General features: G+C 41.0%; 1 protein-coding gene across 7 annotated transcripts in view; it reads left to right on the top strand.

Moving 5' to 3' along the window:
• LOC131217255 (calcium-transporting ATPase 5, plasma membrane-type-like) overlaps nt 1–19132 on the top strand; it is a 54839-nt gene that overhangs the window by 19637 nt on the left and 16070 nt on the right. For all 7 annotated transcript variants that reach the window (XM_058212117.1, XM_058212119.1, XM_058212120.1 and 4 more), the window contains 16 exons: nt 1149–1219; nt 1317–1400; nt 1482–1559; nt 1639–1710; nt 2993–3076; nt 3157–3239; nt 3330–3438; nt 3819–3874; nt 3984–4026; nt 4106–4189; nt 7391–7528; nt 7856–7921; nt 8011–8109; nt 8526–8636; nt 8730–8900; nt 12828–12887. In XM_058212117.1, the coding sequence (XP_058068100.1) occupies nt 1149–1219; nt 1317–1400; nt 1482–1559; nt 1639–1710; nt 2993–3076; nt 3157–3239; nt 3330–3438; nt 3819–3874; nt 3984–4026; nt 4106–4189; nt 7391–7528; nt 7856–7921; nt 8011–8109; nt 8526–8636; nt 8730–8900; nt 12828–12887 (1409 nt within the window). The remainder of the gene's footprint in view (nt 1–1148; nt 1220–1316; nt 1401–1481; nt 1560–1638; nt 1711–2992; nt 3077–3156; nt 3240–3329; nt 3439–3818; nt 3875–3983; nt 4027–4105; nt 4190–7390; nt 7529–7855; nt 7922–8010; nt 8110–8525; nt 8637–8729; nt 8901–12827; nt 12888–19132) is intronic.

Below are 19132 nucleotides of genomic sequence, written 5' to 3'. Positions count from 1 at the left end.
ACTGATTTGATTGGCAGTGCTTTCCCTTTGATTTCATGTTTCAACAGTTATTGAGAGATATGGATGCTTGTCGAATGTTTTTAGATGAATGGTGAAACATGCTTATTACATTGGTTTCGAAGTTGCTTCTACTGCATTTTACAGTAATAAATCTTCATTACTTTTAGTTATAATCTATTCCGTTAATTCAATTATTTGAATGATGGTTTGTAGCATAATCAACATTACCATGTGATTGTTGATAAAACATAGTCCCTTTCTTTGTTTAAGAAGGAATTTGCAAAAATAAGTACTTCGCATATTTCTTTTGTTTATAGTAGGCCATCTCTTTTGAATTTCATAACTATTGATGGTTATGCAATATGTCTTTCCAAATTATTATAATTTCTTCTTTGCTATTTGTGGAAACCTATTATTTAGATGACAAAGATCCAGCGACATAGAAATAGAGTAAATATCTTCTAAATAGAATATTGTAACTTATTGAAACCACGGCTAAGAAGAACTTAGTGGTGGCAATAGACCCAGTTTTGGGCCAGACCAGGTTATACTTAAGACCCAAGGGCTGAGCGCACCATGGGCCTAGCACAGCAGGCCCAAGCCTGTGCCAAAAAAAATTGGTCAGGCCTGTGCTCAACCCTACTTGCCCTGACCCCGCCTGGCTTGAAAATTGACAAAATCCCTATTTCCCACTCAAATGTTCCTACCCTATCTGTTGATCAAGTGGGTCACACATGAACAAAGAAATAAACATTTTAGAGGAATGAAACCAATGGTCTACGTTCAAGATGGAAGGTTGCCTAACTGAGGAGTGGAATGACATATTTGTAGGATGTAACACATGTACATATAAAGTTGGGTTGGCCGGGCAAGGTCGGGCTAAAATGACTTCAGCTCAAGCACGAACTGTAAATTGATTAGCTGGGCAGGCCACACATGCAGGGCCCAAGCCCGGACCACGGCCCATGCTTGTAGGTCCAAGCCCGGCCAAAGCCAGGTCAGGAGGGCTACTCAGCCCGTTGCCACCCTTAGAAGAACTCCTGCATTGCACCCTATTCAACTTTGATTTTCCTTACTATTATATGATGTTTGAAAAGAATGCTTTCATGTACTAAAGGTCTTTATTATGTCTTTTTCTTGGTTTCTAGCCATTAGTGATTACAAACAGTCGCTTCAGTTTCAAATTTTAAATGAGGAGAAGCGGAATATACGGTTACAGGTGTGTGCTATGAAAATACGAGGTTGTTTTCTTTTGAATTTTTATTTGGATTTAATTAGTCTAATCTCTCTAAAAATACATGTTGTATGGTGAACAGGTTATTAGAGGTGGTAGAAGAGTTGAGATTTCAATATTTGATATTGTTGTCGGTGATGTTGTATCACTCAACATTGGTGATCAAGTCAGTGTACATTTTAGTAGTGAGATTGTTCTGATGTATACTTGCATTTTTTCCACATTAACATTGAAAACTTTTGTCTAGGTTCCAGCTGATGGGATTTTAATTTCTGGCCACTCACTTGAAATTGATGAATCTAGCATGACAGGGGAAAGCAAGATTGTAAGCTGCTCGTACCTTCCCTACTATTGCTTTGTTAATAAAATGGGCAACGATTTCAAAATGGGGTGCTTTGTTGTAGGCTCGTAAGGATCAAAGGGCACCTTTTTTGATGTCGGGATGCAAGGTTGCTGATGGTTATGGTACCATGTTGGTACGTATGTGGTTCTTTGCCAAATGTTCATGTTTGAGTAGATTAGGCATGATTTGAGATTAGTATGTAGTAGATAGGTGAGAATACCTTCTAGATATTCATACAGCTCTATATATAGTTGTACATAGGTATATTATGTATAATTCAATTCCACATCTCAATGAATAAAATACACAAAATATATTCTAATCTTTTCTAACAGTGCACAATCTTTGGAAATCTTGATTACCACTTCAATACACGCAATGTAATGTAAAAGAGGCGTGAAACATGGCCCTTGCAATGGTCAGTTGGTTTCAGTGAATACAGAGGCATGAATTGTGTGTTAACTTTCGGCAGATATGTTCATTATTGGAACTTAAAGTGGTCCAATGCCTAATCAAAGAAAATGGTTAGTGTTTCGTCGATTTCAAAGTCTGTGTGTGGTGAAATCAATTAATATTAGAATGTGATATGTATGTCAGTGGAACTCTCCACTTGGACTGGCTACCTTGTTCTTTGACAACTAAAGGACATTCCTTTGGAATTTTCATTCACTGATATGATTCAGGTGACGCCATTCTCTTGATGTACATTGTATCATCGTGGGAATATGATTCATGTGATCCCATTCTCTTTAAGTACATTGTATCATCATGGGAAACAACATCCAAGAACAACCTTACTAATAAATAAGTGAACCTACAAAATAGGCTCCAATTAGTTTTTTGACATTTTTTAATATTTTGAATACTTTTGGTTTAGAAAACGTCGAAAGTGCAAGTACATGCATGTACTAGGTAAGTGTTACACATTTATGTTACCTGAGTACTGGAAAGGGCACAATTATTTTTAAGAAGGACAAATGTTGGATGAGAACCCTTTTTAAATTTTTTTTTTTAAAATTTAATTTTTATTTTAAATCTGGGAAATTTTGGGATATAGTCCTTGCATGGTGGGCCTAGTATCCTCTGAGAGTTTTTGTTTCACATGGTGAAATTGTTGGTTCATCTCCCCACCCCATATATATATATATATATATATATATATATATATATATGTATGTATGTATGTTGGGACTCACCAAGTGACTCGCTTCATGTCACTGTGAGTTGCTTCTTGTTGAACTAGCAATTGAGTCAACTCGATGAGTCTTGTTGAGGATGGATCAAGTCAGTCTCAGAATTGAGTTTCCAAGAGACTCGGCTCAAAAATCTTGCCAAGCTGAGTTGACTCATCTGAGTTTCGAGACGAGTCAACGATTAGAACTATGACTGAGATTACTTATTAAAATTGTATCCAGGTAACTGGTGTTGGAATAAACACTGAATGGGGATTACTGATGTCCAGTATCTCAGAGGATTCAAACGAAGAAACTCCATTGCAGGTTTGTTTTCTGAGGCCCGCAATTTTATTTTATTTTTTTGTCCATCCTACTTGATATGGTATTTATGTGTGCATTGATAGGTACGTTTGAATGGTGTTGCGACTTTAATTGGCATAATCGGGCTCACAGTAGCTGGTTTTGTTCTTGTAGTCCTATTGGCTAGGTAAGTTCGAGATCAGTGGTTGTATTGTTTTTCAAGCATATTGTGTCAGTTATCTTTTATCAATTTCTAGTCTAATTTAAATCCATACAGGTACTTCACTGGCCGTACAAAAAATTCGAATGGAACCATTCAATTTATTGCAGGGAAGACAAGTCTTGGCAAGGCAGTAGATGGAGCTATTAAAATCTTGACAATTGCGGTCTGTGATAATTTCTTAGATACTGTCTGGATTAGCGTCCTTCTAATAGCGATGTGATGTATACTTGGGAGAGCAGGATTTCAACTTCTTATGTGTCTCGTTTGTTTGAGATCCAGCTCATTCATTTGGCTAGCCCCACCGTCCATGTACCATGGTCCAAATATTGTGTTGGTCTGGTCACCAATGCTGGTGCTCTACATGTACAAAAAAATGTACTGCTAATAATACTATTGCTCCACATTTGTGATACACGCGTGGCCCACTCGATGAATGGCCCGGATCTTACACACATGTGCGGCATTGGCATGTATGGGAAGAGTAGCCATAAAAGGGCTCTTTTTCTAATGTGATGACTAAATAATCATGAAATTGTTATTTAGGTCACTATTGTGGTCGTTGCAGTGCCTGAAGGGCTCCCTTTGGCGGTGACCTTGACGTAAGTGCAATACTAATTTTTTTTATCTCTATCGAAGTAACTATACTATGTGATCTTTGATTCTTTCTTTTTTTGGTATCTTTACTTACATTCCTTGATTTTGATCCAGTCTTGCATACTCAATGAGGAAGATGATGGTGGACAAGGCCCTGGCACGTATCTTTCTTGAATTTTATCCACCAATGCCAGTAGTGGTATGTTCTAATGGATTTAGTTATGACTACGGTACAGGTTCGGAGGCTTTCGGCTTGTGAAACTATGGGCTCTGCTACTACAATTTGCAGTGATAAGACGGGAACTCTAACCATGAATCAGGTGGAATCTTGTTTTCGTTTAGATTTACAATTTTTTTTTTTCCTTTTGTTTTGTGTTTATGATGAATTCGAATATTTGATCAAACTGAACTGCAATTTAGTCGATTCCTTTAAGGGAAATGACCAATTTGGGGTGCCTCCATTTTAATTCCTAATGTCAATCAAACCCCTAATTTCAATTTTGTGCAATTTGGTTGGATTTGAAATGACAATAATTGCAATTTGGGGCTATCCCATTATGAATTGGAATATGATATCCCCACTTTGGTCATTGAAGCTTCAAGGGGTTGAGTATTTTGTTTCATGTACAAACTACACACATTTTTACAGGGCTACCTCCTAGTGGTTCCAATACCACCATAAGCTATATGATGGTGCCAGGCTAGTAGAAGTCAGGCCCACGTGATGTATTCACAACATCCGAACTGTACATCTAGTGCATCGCCTCACGTTATCCCTGGCCCAAAAATCATCCCAAATGGAAACTCAGGTGGGCCACAGGGCAGGGGAGAAGTTGAGATGGAATGCCCACCCTTTATTTATACGGTGGGCCCACCATGTTGTGTGTAAGGAATCCAAATGTTTCATTTGCGATAGATGAATGGCCAGGACAAAAATCATGCTGTTCAGCAGCTCATGTGGGCTGTGATGAGAATCAAGGGAGAGTGTCCCTTCCCACCTTGTTCCCTGTGCCTTGGTGGCAATAGTGAGTGCGTGGTGGAAAGGTGGAGGAAGAGATCACCATTGTTTATCTTTAAGATAATCCTTGAATCCACGAGGATCCTTGAATCCACAAGTTAAAGTGTCTAAAAGAGAAAATAGTGTGAATAATGAAACAAGTCTGAATAATGTCTCTTTACAAATCAATTGAGATGACTTATATAAACCCTAAACCCTAAATCCGTATCTTTTTTGAAATAATAAAGTCTAACATAGTAAACGGCTTTTGAACCGGCTTAAACTCTTTCACATGACTCAGAGGACTTTAAACATAACTAGGACTTCTTCAAACCCTAAAACACTCAAAATGGTAAAACCCGTAACTTACTAAAAATATAAATTTTCACTTAAAACTCAAAATTAACCCATGAAACAACCTTATCTTGGAAAACCATTTGGAGTCCAATTGCCTTGCATTGGCTAGAATGTGAAGCTCGTTGCTAGCTTTCCAATGACATATCATATGCGTGAAATGGATAACTATTCATAAAGGTATGTCCCTCAAAAGCTACAACACGCTAGACTCTTGGATCGAACTTTCTAGCCCAATTTCTTTCAATCCTGACCATCCATGAGATTGACCTTGACTTTGTTCTAGATCAGACGCTTCCACTTGAAAAACTAAACTTGTCCTCGATTTTAGAATGGTAGTGGCACATTGTGATGATCCACCTTTGAAGTGCTTCTTTGGCTTCGGTGGCAATTGATGGTGAAGGCCTACACATCGGATCAGAATTTCATTCATAAAATAGAACTTTATAAAACAAAATCTCACCTTTCGTCTCTTTCTAATTGTCTTTGTCTGGTGCGTTGATCTCCACATCTTTTGCAATAATGGATTTGCTATCATGGATTGTTGAAACGTTGATGGTGGCCTCATTCATCGCTAACCTCCATTAGTGAAGGTGCCATTGACATCATTGTCACTATTGGCCCTTCATCTATGCACTTTGGCTGTTGCTGGGAAGGTATAAAGGTGTCAATCTTCATAAAGATTTTTGAGATGATCATGTAACTGTCCATTTTCTTGACGATCGAGCAGTTTATATCCGTTGATCTATTGATCATTTTTATAGATGCATCTATCAACTGATGTTTCAATTCAATTGAATCGTTTTCTAGTCCAACCATAAATCCATCAGTTAATCCATTCATGGATCCATCAAGTAATTTGACGGTGGATTCGTTGAGAGGCACTCCTTCATGTGCATAGGACCACTCTTCTTCTTCATCGTGGATCCCTCACTCCTTGTATTGTGTAGGCCCACTCTTCTTCTTCGTCCTCAGGATTTTCATCTATCTTCTTCTATATCTAATTTGCCAAAAAGCATTTGGGTCCCCAAGTTAACCTTGCCTCCATAGGATTGTGGCCTACAGTTTGGCATGGGTGTTGTACCTGTCGGACCCCAAACTAGCTGATCGCGAGCCCGTTCGACAATCATGGGCCATTATTTGCCATGAATATGTTTGTGATATGTGGCATCAACAACCGAATGATTGTCGTTTTCATCTCTTGCATTGATCGTAGAAATTCCCATTGAAAGGCCACATAATCTGCCCTAAGTCACTAGTTGATTCTTGGGAGCACCGTCTATAAGATTGTCACCCCCAGATTCGCTATTGGAAACCATTGATCTGAGGAAAAACCTATCTAATAGCAACTGGCATAGTGGCTCTGATGCAAAACTAGCATAGTGGGTGCATGATGAAATGGTGGAGGTAGATCACCATCTTTTTCCTTTAAGATAATCCTCAAATCTTGAGGAACCTTGAATCCACAACTTAAAAATTCTTTAAAGAGAAAATATTGAGGATAATGTCTCTTGACAAATCAATTGAGGTGACTTATATGAGCCATAAACTCTAAATTTGTAACTTTCTCGAAATAGTAAACTTTCCTAAAATATTAAACGTACTAAAAATAGTAAACAACTTTTAAACTGACTCAAACTGTTTCGCATGACTCAAACACAGACTTCATACGCTAAACAAGCTTATTTTGGAAAAACCAGTTGAGGGCCAATTCCCCCTGCCATTGGCCATAACGTAGAGCTCGTTGATAGCATTCCAACAGAAAATTGTATGCACGAAATGGATAACCAATCACAAAGTTATGGCTGTTGGAAACTACAATGCACTAGACCCTTGGATCAAACTTCTAGCCCAATTTCTTTTGATCCTGACCATCCATGAGATTGACCTTGACATCGTCCTACATCATTTGGCCCATTAGTTTTTCGGATCAAGCTGATTTTCATGCCATGTGGGTAACCTGATGGGATGCATCAGATGGACGGTTTGGATGTGATGCATACACCATGTGGGCCTCCCATCTCCAATTACCACTAGAACGTACCTCCATTTTTCACAGATGTTGGGTTATTTAGAAATGTTTCCATTTGTTACATTTCTGTTGTGAAATGTGTTACAGATCATGGATTTCCAATTTAACGTTAAAATGTTTTACTTTGCTGTGTTACAGATGACTATTGTTGAGGCATATGTTGGTGGAGGAAGACTAAACCAATCTGATAATGATGAACTTATCTCTTCTGCTGTACGCTCTCTACTATTGGAAGGCATTTCGCATAATACAACAGGCAATGTTTTTGCGCCTGAGGTAAAATTTGCTTTTCGTTGGTTGGTTCTTCTACACTTACATCTGGGATTTTAAATTCAGATGCCACTAAAATCACAGATCAATGTTGCACTCGCATGAACATAATGCTAAATGATGTCATGATAAATGCAATTCAGACATCATTTGCCAAAAAGAAAATAAAAATAAAAATTGCCCTTCAATTATAGATGGTGAGATGGCTTCAGTTGAATCCGTTTTCAATATTTCTTGATTACTCGGTTTGGTATTTTACTTCTGCAAGAAATGCTTTTATCCTTCAATGATTTTTTTAAAAACATTTGTTATATGTTCGTTTCATTTTGACAGAATGGTGGAGCTGAAGAAGTAACGGGCTCGCCAACTGAAAAGGCTATCCTTTCTTGGGGTGTCAAGGTAGAATTTAGTATGATCGTCTTTGTTTATATTTTCCTCCATCGTTGCATGTCTGGTGCTGATTCGGTCTACTGGTGTCCCGTTCACAGCTTAAGATGAAATTTGACGAAGAACGATCAAAGACTTCAGTTCTCCATGTCTTCCCTTTCAACTCTGAGAAAAAGCGGGGTGGCGTTGCATTGCTAGTGGTATTCATTTCATTTCCATTCTGTAACTGGCGTAGCGAGGGGGTGGATAAAAGAGAAGAGATCATCGTCTTCTTCCCTAGGATAATCCTTGAATCAACAAGGAAAAATCTCTAAAACGATAAATAAAATTGATATTATTGAATGGAGAAGTGAATAAATTGCATACAATGTGCCTGATGGCCATATATAGACAGAAGAGATCATCGTCTTCTTCCCAAAATAGTATTGGATTTTAGGGTGCATTTGGTTGCACCAAATATCATGAAAGTTCATGTTCAATCAGTCTAATTTGGTGCAATTTTTCATGACATTTCATGAAATTTGGTGCGACCAGACACCATTATGAAAATTTTCTGCTATCCCATAATGGTTTCATGCCAGATGTAACTCTGCCTCATCTCTTGTCATGATTGCAGGGAGGCTCTGAAGTCCATATACATTGGAAAGGAGCTGCTGAAATAATCTTGTCCTCATGTACAAGATGGCTTGATCAGGATGGTTCAGTGCACCAAATGGATGAAGATAAGGTAAAAAAATCTTTCAGTTTTATTGCAATCCATAAAGAAGTAATTTCCATGTAAAAGTAGTTGTTTATTCATTGAATTGTTACGTGTTTGCAGGCATCCTATTTTAAGAAAGCTATCAAAGATATGGCAGAACTCTCTTTGCGCTGTGTTGCCTTTGCATACAGACTGTATGATATGAAAGATGTTCCAAGGGACGAAGAGCAACGAGAACAGTGGATGTTACCTGAAGATGACCTAATTTTCCTTGCCATTGTGGGTATCAAGGTAAACTTCAACAACCACATTTTTGTTTTAGGGTTTTTGAAGATGATGGCACCATGATGCAGGATAAATGTTTTCTAGGCTAACATGCTAGTTGAGACCAAATTTCAGATTACTAGAATAAAATCAAGCATAAAAGTCATGCATTCTACTACAAACAGAAAATTCAGATTCAGTTGTCTTGGTTCCAATCAGAATTATCATCCCACATTGCACAATCAATATAAAATTATGAAAGAAAGGTCCCTATGAGATGTGGGAATCCCGTTCTAGCATAGGATTGTTCCGACATTCAAATAGATTTGTGATTTCAAGTTTTGGAATCAATTTGAGGGTTAGGGAATTAAATTAGGAAACTTGGGATTAGGATTTGGAAAAAAAAACTAGGAATAGGGTTTGGAGAGAAGGAAATTAGGAATTATTGCTAGGGTTTTGTAGAGGAAACAAAGGGGAAAAGAAAAGAAAAGGAAGGAGAAAAAGGAATGTCCACGTGGACAGCACTACACGTCTGCATGTGCACGCGTGCGTACATGTGTACGACCACGTGGAGGGCTGTACGGCTATGGCTTGAAGGGGTTTGGGGCTTGGGTGGATTTATAGGTTAAGGGAACAATAAAATAAGAAGGAAAAGAGAAGAAGAGAATGGGGTTTCAAGGTTTGGATGTCAAAAGAAGAAAATATAGAAAGTACCTTGAAAGAAAGAAGAAGAATGATTGGTGAGGATCACCCTCCGGGCTTCGCACCCCTCTCCAATCCCTGGAGAGTTGTAGAACTTCACTTGCAAATCACATGAAGGAAGAAAGAGATTTCTCTTTTCTCCTTTTCTTTTCTAAACAAAAACATGGGTCCCTCCATCTTATTTATACTTCCAATTAAAAGAAATCACAATAAATACCCTTTAAGCCTAAAAAATGTGCATAATCCAAATAAGCAATCAAAAATATCAAAACCTAATCTAAACCATCAATAATGTCCAAAATATAAATAAAACTAAAATGGTTACATTATGGACCCATGTGGTCCAAGATCTAGGTGGACCAATGGTCCGATGGCCTGTAGATGATGATCTGACGGTCAAATGGGCCAACGACCGCAATCTAATGGTTGAAAAAAATCCTCTAATTGCAACCCACATGCATCTTCCCAATATGGGGTCTTCCATATGCATGTGCCATACATGTGGGGTCCTCAAAATGGCCTCGAAGTTGCCTGTTGGGTCTTATTTAGATGTCGACCATTCAAAGTGAAGTTGAGGCTGTAGTTGGGGTCCTCCTCAGGTAGACCCTTTATGATGGCTCGATGTCCTCATCACACCAACTCCTCTAACCTTTGACTTAGAGGTTAGGAAACCATGTTCACTCCCCAAGTATAGGGTTGTGATGTAGTAATAAACTCGGTGAGACCGAGGTCGAATCCCAAGGGACCGATACCTGTACGTTATTTGAAACTAGGTAGAAATAGAACTAGTCTAAGATGAAATCTAAATCAAATATAAATTGATGAACAATGGTGAGAGATTAATGCAAAACTTAAGAGGAATCAGAGATAAGAAACTAGGGATTCAGAGGATCCACTTGTTGAGATCAGGGAGATCTTATGCCTGCATCAGAAACTCTACTGGACTTAGAGTCCATCTTCATCCAGTGGAAGGATGTAATCATGAAAATTAGACTGAACTTCCCTTGATATAGTTTTTAAGAGATGAAAGGTATATGAATTAGAATGGATTCCATCACCAAACCATGCCCAGGAAACAAAGTAAACAACAGAATTAAACTAATTACCAACCAAACGACATGATATGAAGGTTAGGAAGGGTACCGACATCCAACCATGCCCAGGAGACGATGGCGAACAACAGAGCTTCCTAACGTCTTAATCAAAATAAGGGAAGGAATATGCTCAAAGTCATCGCAGACCCATTGTAATTTTAGTCACAACAGACCATTAAAAACTAAAAAAACATTCCTTTAATTAAATCAAAATCAACATCAATTTAGTCTAAACAGAAGGCATAGCAAAAAGTCTCCCATCACGCTACAGGCTTCACCTCTTAGCCCTAGCTAAGAGGTTTAGCCTAACATGACGATAAGGCTAAATATCTTAAATAAAATAAAACTAAAAATCAAAAGAAAATACTCTCTTTCTCTGCCCGCTCCACGTCACCTCCACGGCTGCCCCCAGGTCTAAAAGATGATCTTCAAAACTCTCTCTCACGTCTTGTGAGGGTCGGCTGAAAAAAACTTCATGCGTAAGTTTTCTTACGCAGGCGATGATCTGTGCGTAATTCTTTACTGTGTTTGCGTTGATTGATTGGTGGGGCCTATTATTGAAGTTAACGGAGAAATCTACTCCGTTCATTGGAAGCGTGGCGAGAAGCTAGTCGGGAAAGGACGGTTCTTGACTGATTACAGTGTGGTCCACGGAGTTCTTCTTACGCCGTTCGTCTTCCTTTTGAACGGTTGAAAACCGATATTCATTGTCTTCTGCAATTCTTTCACCTAGGCCATGTTTATAGGGCCCTTTTACCCCTGATGGATGATCCCGATTATCTGGAGCATGGACCATGGTGGCCCACAAATTTCGTCCGCAAGCTCTGTTCTTGCACAAACAGAGAGAAAACAGACTTCTTCCATTGTGCTTCTGGCGAGGCCCATGATTAAATTCAGTTATGAAATCCACACCGTCCACTGAAATCCTGGCGAAAATCCAGTCAGGAATGGTCAGTTTTGGATTGATTTCAGTGTGGCCCATAGAATTTTCTCCCTACTGTCCGTCCTGCGTTTGGACGGTTAAAATCTGATCCATGCTTTCTTCTGCAGTTCTGCCACCTAGGAGTTGGTTTTGGCCATCCTATGGAATGAATGTATGGTCCAGATCAACATTCTGGGGAGCGAGTGGGGCCCATTGCACGATATCAGCGTCCGTAGAGGCGGACGCTGTTTGCGCAGCAGCGGTTGGGTCAGCGCCTGTTGACCGGATTCTCCAGTCCGGTGTGGCTCGCGTGTGCGTGCACTGAATGCACGCACACCCTCATGTGGGGTCCACTGTGATGTTCGTAAGGAATCTGTACCGTCCATTTTCTGTGTCACTCCATTTAAGGCGTTGAGAACAAAATTGAAGCATTTTCAGATACCAACGGGCCCCAAATCACTGATTTATGGGCTGATCTGTCCGTTGGGCCACTTCCAAAGGGATCCAATAGCTGAAACTTGATGTGTACGGTTAGTTTTTGGTCCTCAAGCCATGTATAAAGTTTTGAGCTGAGCAGATGATGGAAACCCGGTGATCTTGCATTCTGGACTTTGAGCTTCAATTTTTCGATTTTCGCAGATCCCTGGCGTGTAATTCCGTTGATCTTGGTCCCCTGAGATCCGTCCCTTGTCTTGGTGATTCTCGAGCATTAAATCCATGCTTTAAGCTTCCTTTTCACCATGCTCATAAATACACTCTGCATCACAAACATGATTAAAGCGGGCCATTAAACGGTATCATGTTCATAAATCCAAGCAATAACTGGGGTCTTAAACCACCACATGGACCAGCCTTGTTTTAAGGTTAGGGTTTAGGAAAACCCAATAAGTCTTCCTTGGTGAACTGGTTACACATCCTAAGGTAGTGAATGGAGATCATGAGCAAGGTATTCCATGATGGTAGAGATGGTTGTAATCGCCACCACTGCTACTGTTATGTAGGGGTATTTGATGGCCATGGCCTCTTTTGGAGTAACATGTGAACGACTTCCATAAACACATAAGTGATATCTAATGCTTTGATTTTTTTCCTTTTTCTTTTTCTTTTTATTATTTTTATGTTGGTGTTTATAGGCTGTATTCATTTGGGTCCTCGTTAAAGCTCCATGTGATATTCTAATATTTTGTGCTTTTCAAAGATATAAAATCTAGCATTCATGCTACTTTATTGGTGTAGGATCCCTGCCGGCCAGGTGTCAAAGAAGCTGTCCAACTATGCCAAGGTGCTGGCGTTAAGGTAGCCATTCAAACCTCTTATTGGTATCACGTGTTTAGTTGTGCAGGATAACTTAAAAATGTACATGGCAATGCAATTTGTGTGTGCTGGTTTATCATCTTATGGACTCATTTGTATGTAAAATTTCCTAGATGTCTAGCAAACCTTACAGGATATGCCTATCTTATTTTGAAATGGAATATGGGTATTTGATAGCATGCATATGGTACTTCCTACATATCATTGGTGCACCTCAAAATTTTGAAAAGAGATCTAATTTTTCCCATTTTCTTGAGTTCATGCATATCTAGGAGATCTAGTCTCATGCATCCCTCAAACTCTTTTATGGATGTTGATAATCCTATTTTGAGCTATCCTAGTTGGAGAAATAGGGAAAAGAGGAGAGAATTATTTTGTCCTCCTCTTGAATCCTTTATTTATAATGAGAATCAACTACATGAGACAACTCCTCATTAAATAAAATAAAATTAGAAAAGATACACCATCATCTCCAAGGATGTGGTGCACCACATGACCATTGAATATATTTGTACACTCAAACTCAAATATACAGCAATGCACATACATTGAAGACTTTATAGTCTAACACTTTTAACACCAGCTAGTTGATTTTGGCACTTTTTTTGAGGAATTCAAGAAGACTTCCATACATGAAAGATCAACATTTTAATGATCCAAATCATCGATCTCATATGGCTCACCCCCCATGGGGAGGTCCTTGGAATTATCTCACGTCAGAGAATCTGATGCAGGACATGGAAAATTAAATATGATATGCAAGATTTCAGGCTTAGATCCTACCAATTCAGAAACAATCACACAAATTCCACATCCCACATGAAAATCTAAGCATTCAATTAAAAAGGAGAATCTATGCGGGTCCAAGCTGACACAGACTAGGACTGGACCAATAAAAATTATAAACCAAACGATGTCAAAGGGAAATAAAATCAACTACTCATGCATAAAAATCAGTCCCTAATCCAAGGGATTCCCTAATTTCAATTCAAGGAACCCTAAGGTGATAAAAATGGGCAAATCAATTAGGGATCATGTAATCTAGGGTTAGGATTCATGAAAAAAGGCTATGAGAGGATAAAAGAGGATAAAAACCTGAGCCAAAAGATGATCCCGCGTGTGGACAACAACAATGGCCCAGACGGACGTGCGTCTGATCCTGGCCACACGTGTGTGGGGCCCACTATTCAGAAAAAGGCCACCTTGGCCTTGGTCGGCCAGGGATGGACTCCAAAACCCCCAAATCTCAGCTCGATCCGATGTATGGTTTGTGCGTGGTGCTCCGCGGAAGTTTCAGCTCGCCTGCGGGCCGAAATCTAGAAACATGTTGTAATGAAGAAATTTGAAGCAACAAAAGGACAAATTCAAAGTACGGATGGTGGGGGAAGATGGAAAAAAAAGATGGAAGATGGGGGTGAATTGGGATCGATGTGGCTTCGCACCACGGTAGTTAGCCCTTCGAAAAGGGAGGGCTTCGCATCCACTTTTGAATTCTTCCACAACTCACGAAGAGAGCAGAAAAATAAAGCAGGAATTTTTTATTAACTTCAATGAATCAAAAGAACTACAAGGGGTGCCTATTTATAGGGAAAATCCTATACCCCAAAACTCGCACCATGTGTGCAACCTATTACTTGGCGATGAAGTAAACTAAAATAAAAACCAAACAGAGAAATCTAAAGCGTTTATAATGTTTTAAATAATAACAATAAGCAAAACCTAAAATATGAAATCAATCCGACAAGTGGGCCATAATCATGAGATCCCATGATGGGCTTTTCTTGACTATTGGGCCCACTTTTCTAAACCAAAACTTGTCTTCTAGCTAGGAGGCCCTCCCTGGACGTCGTCATCGAGCCAGAGCGATGGTGGGGTCCTCCTTCTACGTACATACGTGCGTAGGGGTGGTGGTGTGCGGGGGTGCGTGTACACGATGTCCTCATCAACTCTCCCCGGCTGCGAAGATTTCGCCACTGGCAAAATAAAACTCCTGAACCACTCTAGGATGTTGGGATTAAGTCTCTGAAGCTCCTCCTCAGTGAGCCACGCGTTATCCGAAGCTGGGCGTGACTTCCATTTAACTAGGTATTTCTGAAACCCGCCATCCGATGTGAAAATTATCTCATGGTCCAGGATATCCTCTATTTCCTCTCTGGGTGTGTGAAGGCTAGGTATGGGAGGCAGAGGCTGGGATGAAAGGTCGGGAAGAGGCCATGGATCAAAGGGTAAGGTTGGGACATCAAGATGGGTAGGCGAAGGGCCGGACAAAGTATCAGTGGGTCCCTGAAAAGCAACTAGATCCTCCACATTGAATGTGGAACTAATTCCCATGGAAGGTGGAAGATCTACCTCATACGCATTGAGACCGTTTCGCTTTATAATTTTGAAGGGCCCAGCACTACGCGCGTGTAACTTACGAACGGCCCCTGGAGGGTACCGCTCGGGCCTGATACGGACCATCACAGAGTCCCCAATATTGAACTCTTTGAAACGTCTATGTAGGTCTGTAGAAAATTTGTAATGCTCATTACTAGTAGTGATCTTTCGCCTGATTTCTTGATGCAATGAATGTATGTGATGCGCAAAAGACTCTGCAGACTCTGATGGCCTATGGGACAATGACATGGGGATAAGATCAATAGGTTTCCTAGGCTTATAACCAGTAACGACTTCAAAAGGACTTAGACCTGTGGACCTATTGACAGAACTATTGTATACAAACTCGGCTATGGGTAGTACGGCATCCCATGTCCTGGTATGCTCCCCCACTAAACATCGAAGTAAACTCCCTAGGCTCCTATTAACCACCTCAGTCTGGCCATCGGTCTGAGGGTGGTAGGCAGAAGAAAATTGGAGCCTAGTATTCATCATGTGCCATAGTGTCTTCCAAAAGTAACTCATGAATCTCACGTCACGGTCAGACACTATGGTTTTTGGTAACCCATGCAGTTTGACAACCTCACTAAAGAACAGTTTGGCAACATGAGAGGCGTCGAAGGTCTTAGAACAAGGAATGAAGTGGGCCATTTTAGAGAAATGGTCCACGACAACGAATATGGAGTCATGCTTTCGAATAATCTTGGGAAGTCCAAGCATGAAGTCCATACTGATGTCCTGTCAAGGGATGAATGGGACTGGCAAAAGTGTATATAATCCTGTATTCTGTTTCCTTTGCTTTGCCAGTTGACAAGTACGGCATTGCCCTATAATTTTGGCCACGTCCTGCTTGAGGCTTGGCCAATGAAATCTATCCTCCACTAGGGCAATGGTCTTGTCACGATCGAAATGACCTGCAACCCCCCCTGAATGTAACTCCCAGATAAGAAAATCGCGAAGGGATGTGCGTGGTATGCACAAGCGGTCACTCCTAAACAAATATCCGTCCAAAATCAAATACTCACTGTTAACTCCTGACGGACTCTCTAATAAAGACATACACAACCCCAAAATCTGGACACTCAGAATACTCTTCTTTGATGTGCTCAAGGCCCGTAACTTCAACGTTCATGGAGTTGAGTAATGCGACTCGACGACTCAATGCGTCGGCAGGCTTATTCTCTACACCGACCTTGTGCTTAAGCACAAAAGTGTACTCTTGAAGGAACTGAACTCACTTAGCGTGCCTGGGGCTTAATTTCTTTTGAGAGTTCAAGTATCTTAAGGCCTCGTGATCTGAGAACAAGACGAATTCTTGCGGTAACAAGTAATGTCGCCAATGGCATAGTGATTACACTACCGCGTATAATTCCTTGTCATAGGTGGAATATTTTTGCTTCGCCTCATTCAGTTTCTCACTAAAAAAGGCGACAGGGTGCCCTTCCTAGCTAAGTACTCCTCCTATGCCGACTCCTGACACGTCACATGCGACTTCAAAAGCTTTTGAAAAATCTGGAAGTCGCGTGACTGGAGTTTTGGTCATCTTGACCTTTATCTCCTTGAAGGCCTTCGAGGCGGCCTTTGTCCATTGAAACTCTCCCTTTTTCATGCAGTCCGTGATGGGAGCCATAATGGAACTGAAGCCTCGAATGAACCGCTTATAAAAAGTGGCTAAGCCATGAAAGCTGCGCACCTCATGAATATTGCGGAGTTCAGGCCAATTAACGATGGCCTTGACCTTCTCGGGATCCCGCCGATACGCCCTCAGCTGATACAATAAAACCTAAGAAGATCACACTACTAGACAAGAACGCGCACTTCTTTAGGTTGGCGTACAACTTCTCGGCCCTAAGGATCCCACAAACCTGCCTCAAATGGTTGAGGTGTTGCTCCTTAGTCATGCTATAAATCAAGATATCATCAAAGTATACGACCAGGAACTTTCCCATGAAGGGTCTCAACACTTGGGTCATCACATGCATAAAAGTGCTTAGGGCATTAGTTAACCCAAAAGGCATAACTAGCCACTCATATAGTCCATCCTTCGTCTTGAAGGTCGTCTTCCACTCATCACCAGGGCGTATACGGATTTGGTGATACCCACTTTTGAGGTCGATTTTTGAGAAGATAGTAGCATTAGCCATCATATCTAGCATGTCATCAAGACGCGGTATGGGAAATCGATACTTGATTGTGATTTTGTTGATGGCCCTACTATCAACACACATCCTCTATGTGCCATCCTTCTTAGGTGTAAGAAGGGCGGGCACGGCACACAGACTCATACTCTCTCGAATGAAACCCTTCTCTAGGAGTTCATCAATCTGCCTCTTCAAATCAGCATGCTCCTTCGGGTTCATTCTGTAATGTGGGAGGTTTGGTAGAGTTGCCCTAGGGATTAAATCAATGGCATGTTGTATATCCCTCATAGGGAGAAGCTCATTCGGTAAATCATCAGGAAAAACATCACAAAACTCATGTACTACCTGAATGGCCTCAGTGGGTAACTCTACGCTAGTCTCTGGTACACTCTCCCTAGCCACAAGGGCGTATATCATCGAGTCCACCTCCGTCTCTCGCTCAAAGTCTTTGGCATTCAAAATATGGAGCGGTTTGGACTTGGACTTCGACTCCATTTCTTTTGGGCCGCTCACACTACTCTGTGTGGTGAACTCTTTTCCAGTTGTATTCTTGGGTGGTAGAGGATTTAGCTTGACCTTCTTGCCCTCAAACCAGAATGTACACACATTTGAACGACCAAATATGGTAACATCCCTGTCATAGAGCCACGGCCTACCCAGAATGACATGACCCACATCCATAGGAACAACATCACACCAAATTGTGTCTTTATAAGATCCGAACTGAACAGGACAAGACAGCGGTGCGAGACTGGAATAGATGTTTCATCAACCCAGGAGACTCTATAGGACTGAGGATGGGCTTCCAGCTTCAAGCCCAAACGACTCACAGTGCTAGTCGATGCCACGTTGGCAAACTACCACTATCCACGATCATCTTACAGCTCTTTTCCCTACATTTTGCATAAGTGTAGAAGATCGTGTTGCGGCGCCAGTCATAGTGTTCTTGGCTTGAGCCAGGGCGCAACGCACAATTGCGACGGTTACAGACTCTTGTGCTCCCTCTTCCTCATCACTAGGGGTTCCGACTGGCTCATATTCCTCCTCTTCACTATCACTCTCTGGGGGCACTACTTCTACTTGCCCATCAATAAGGAGTACTTTGGTGCCCTCTCTCATGCCGCACTGGTGAGCAAAGTGACCAAACCCCTGACACCTAAAACACCTAGTGGCCCCACTTCCACGTGAACTAGACCCGACAATCTCTTTACCCTTATCATCCTTAGGTCTGGGCTGAACATAGGGGAATGTTTGTTTTGGAATCCCGTGTTAGGTCTAGCCCCAGAGGGCTTGGACTTAGTACCGGATTCGCGAAAGTCAAACCGCCTTCCCACAGATGCTTTAAAGTATTGCTCGACTTCTAACACTACTTGGTACAACTGTTCGATAGTGTCTATGTCTTTGACGAGCAATTCTCTCCTAATTTCAGGACGGAGGCCCGTTTTAAAACGAGCAAGGGTGAGTACGGGGTCCTCATCAACCTCACGGCGGGTCGAGTACTCTTCGAATTTCTCAATATAGTCAGCAACACTCATGGAATCCTGTCGAAGAGACTGCCACTCCTCAATCAACCGCATGCGATAAGAGAAAGGGAGGTACTTCTCTTTCAGCGTTTCTTTCATTTCTCCCCAATGGATTATTGGGAGTTTCCTCGCTCTTTCTTTTTTTCACTCAACCGTCGCCCAAAACCTCTTTGCTTGATCCACAAGC

The sequence above is a fragment of the Magnolia sinica genome, chromosome 10 (genome assembly GCF_029962835.1).
Source record: "Magnolia sinica isolate HGM2019 chromosome 10, MsV1, whole genome shotgun sequence".
Lineage (NCBI taxonomy): Eukaryota > Viridiplantae > Streptophyta > Magnoliopsida > Magnoliales > Magnoliaceae > Magnolia > Magnolia sinica.
This window is presented reverse-complemented; position numbering and strand designations above follow the sequence as displayed.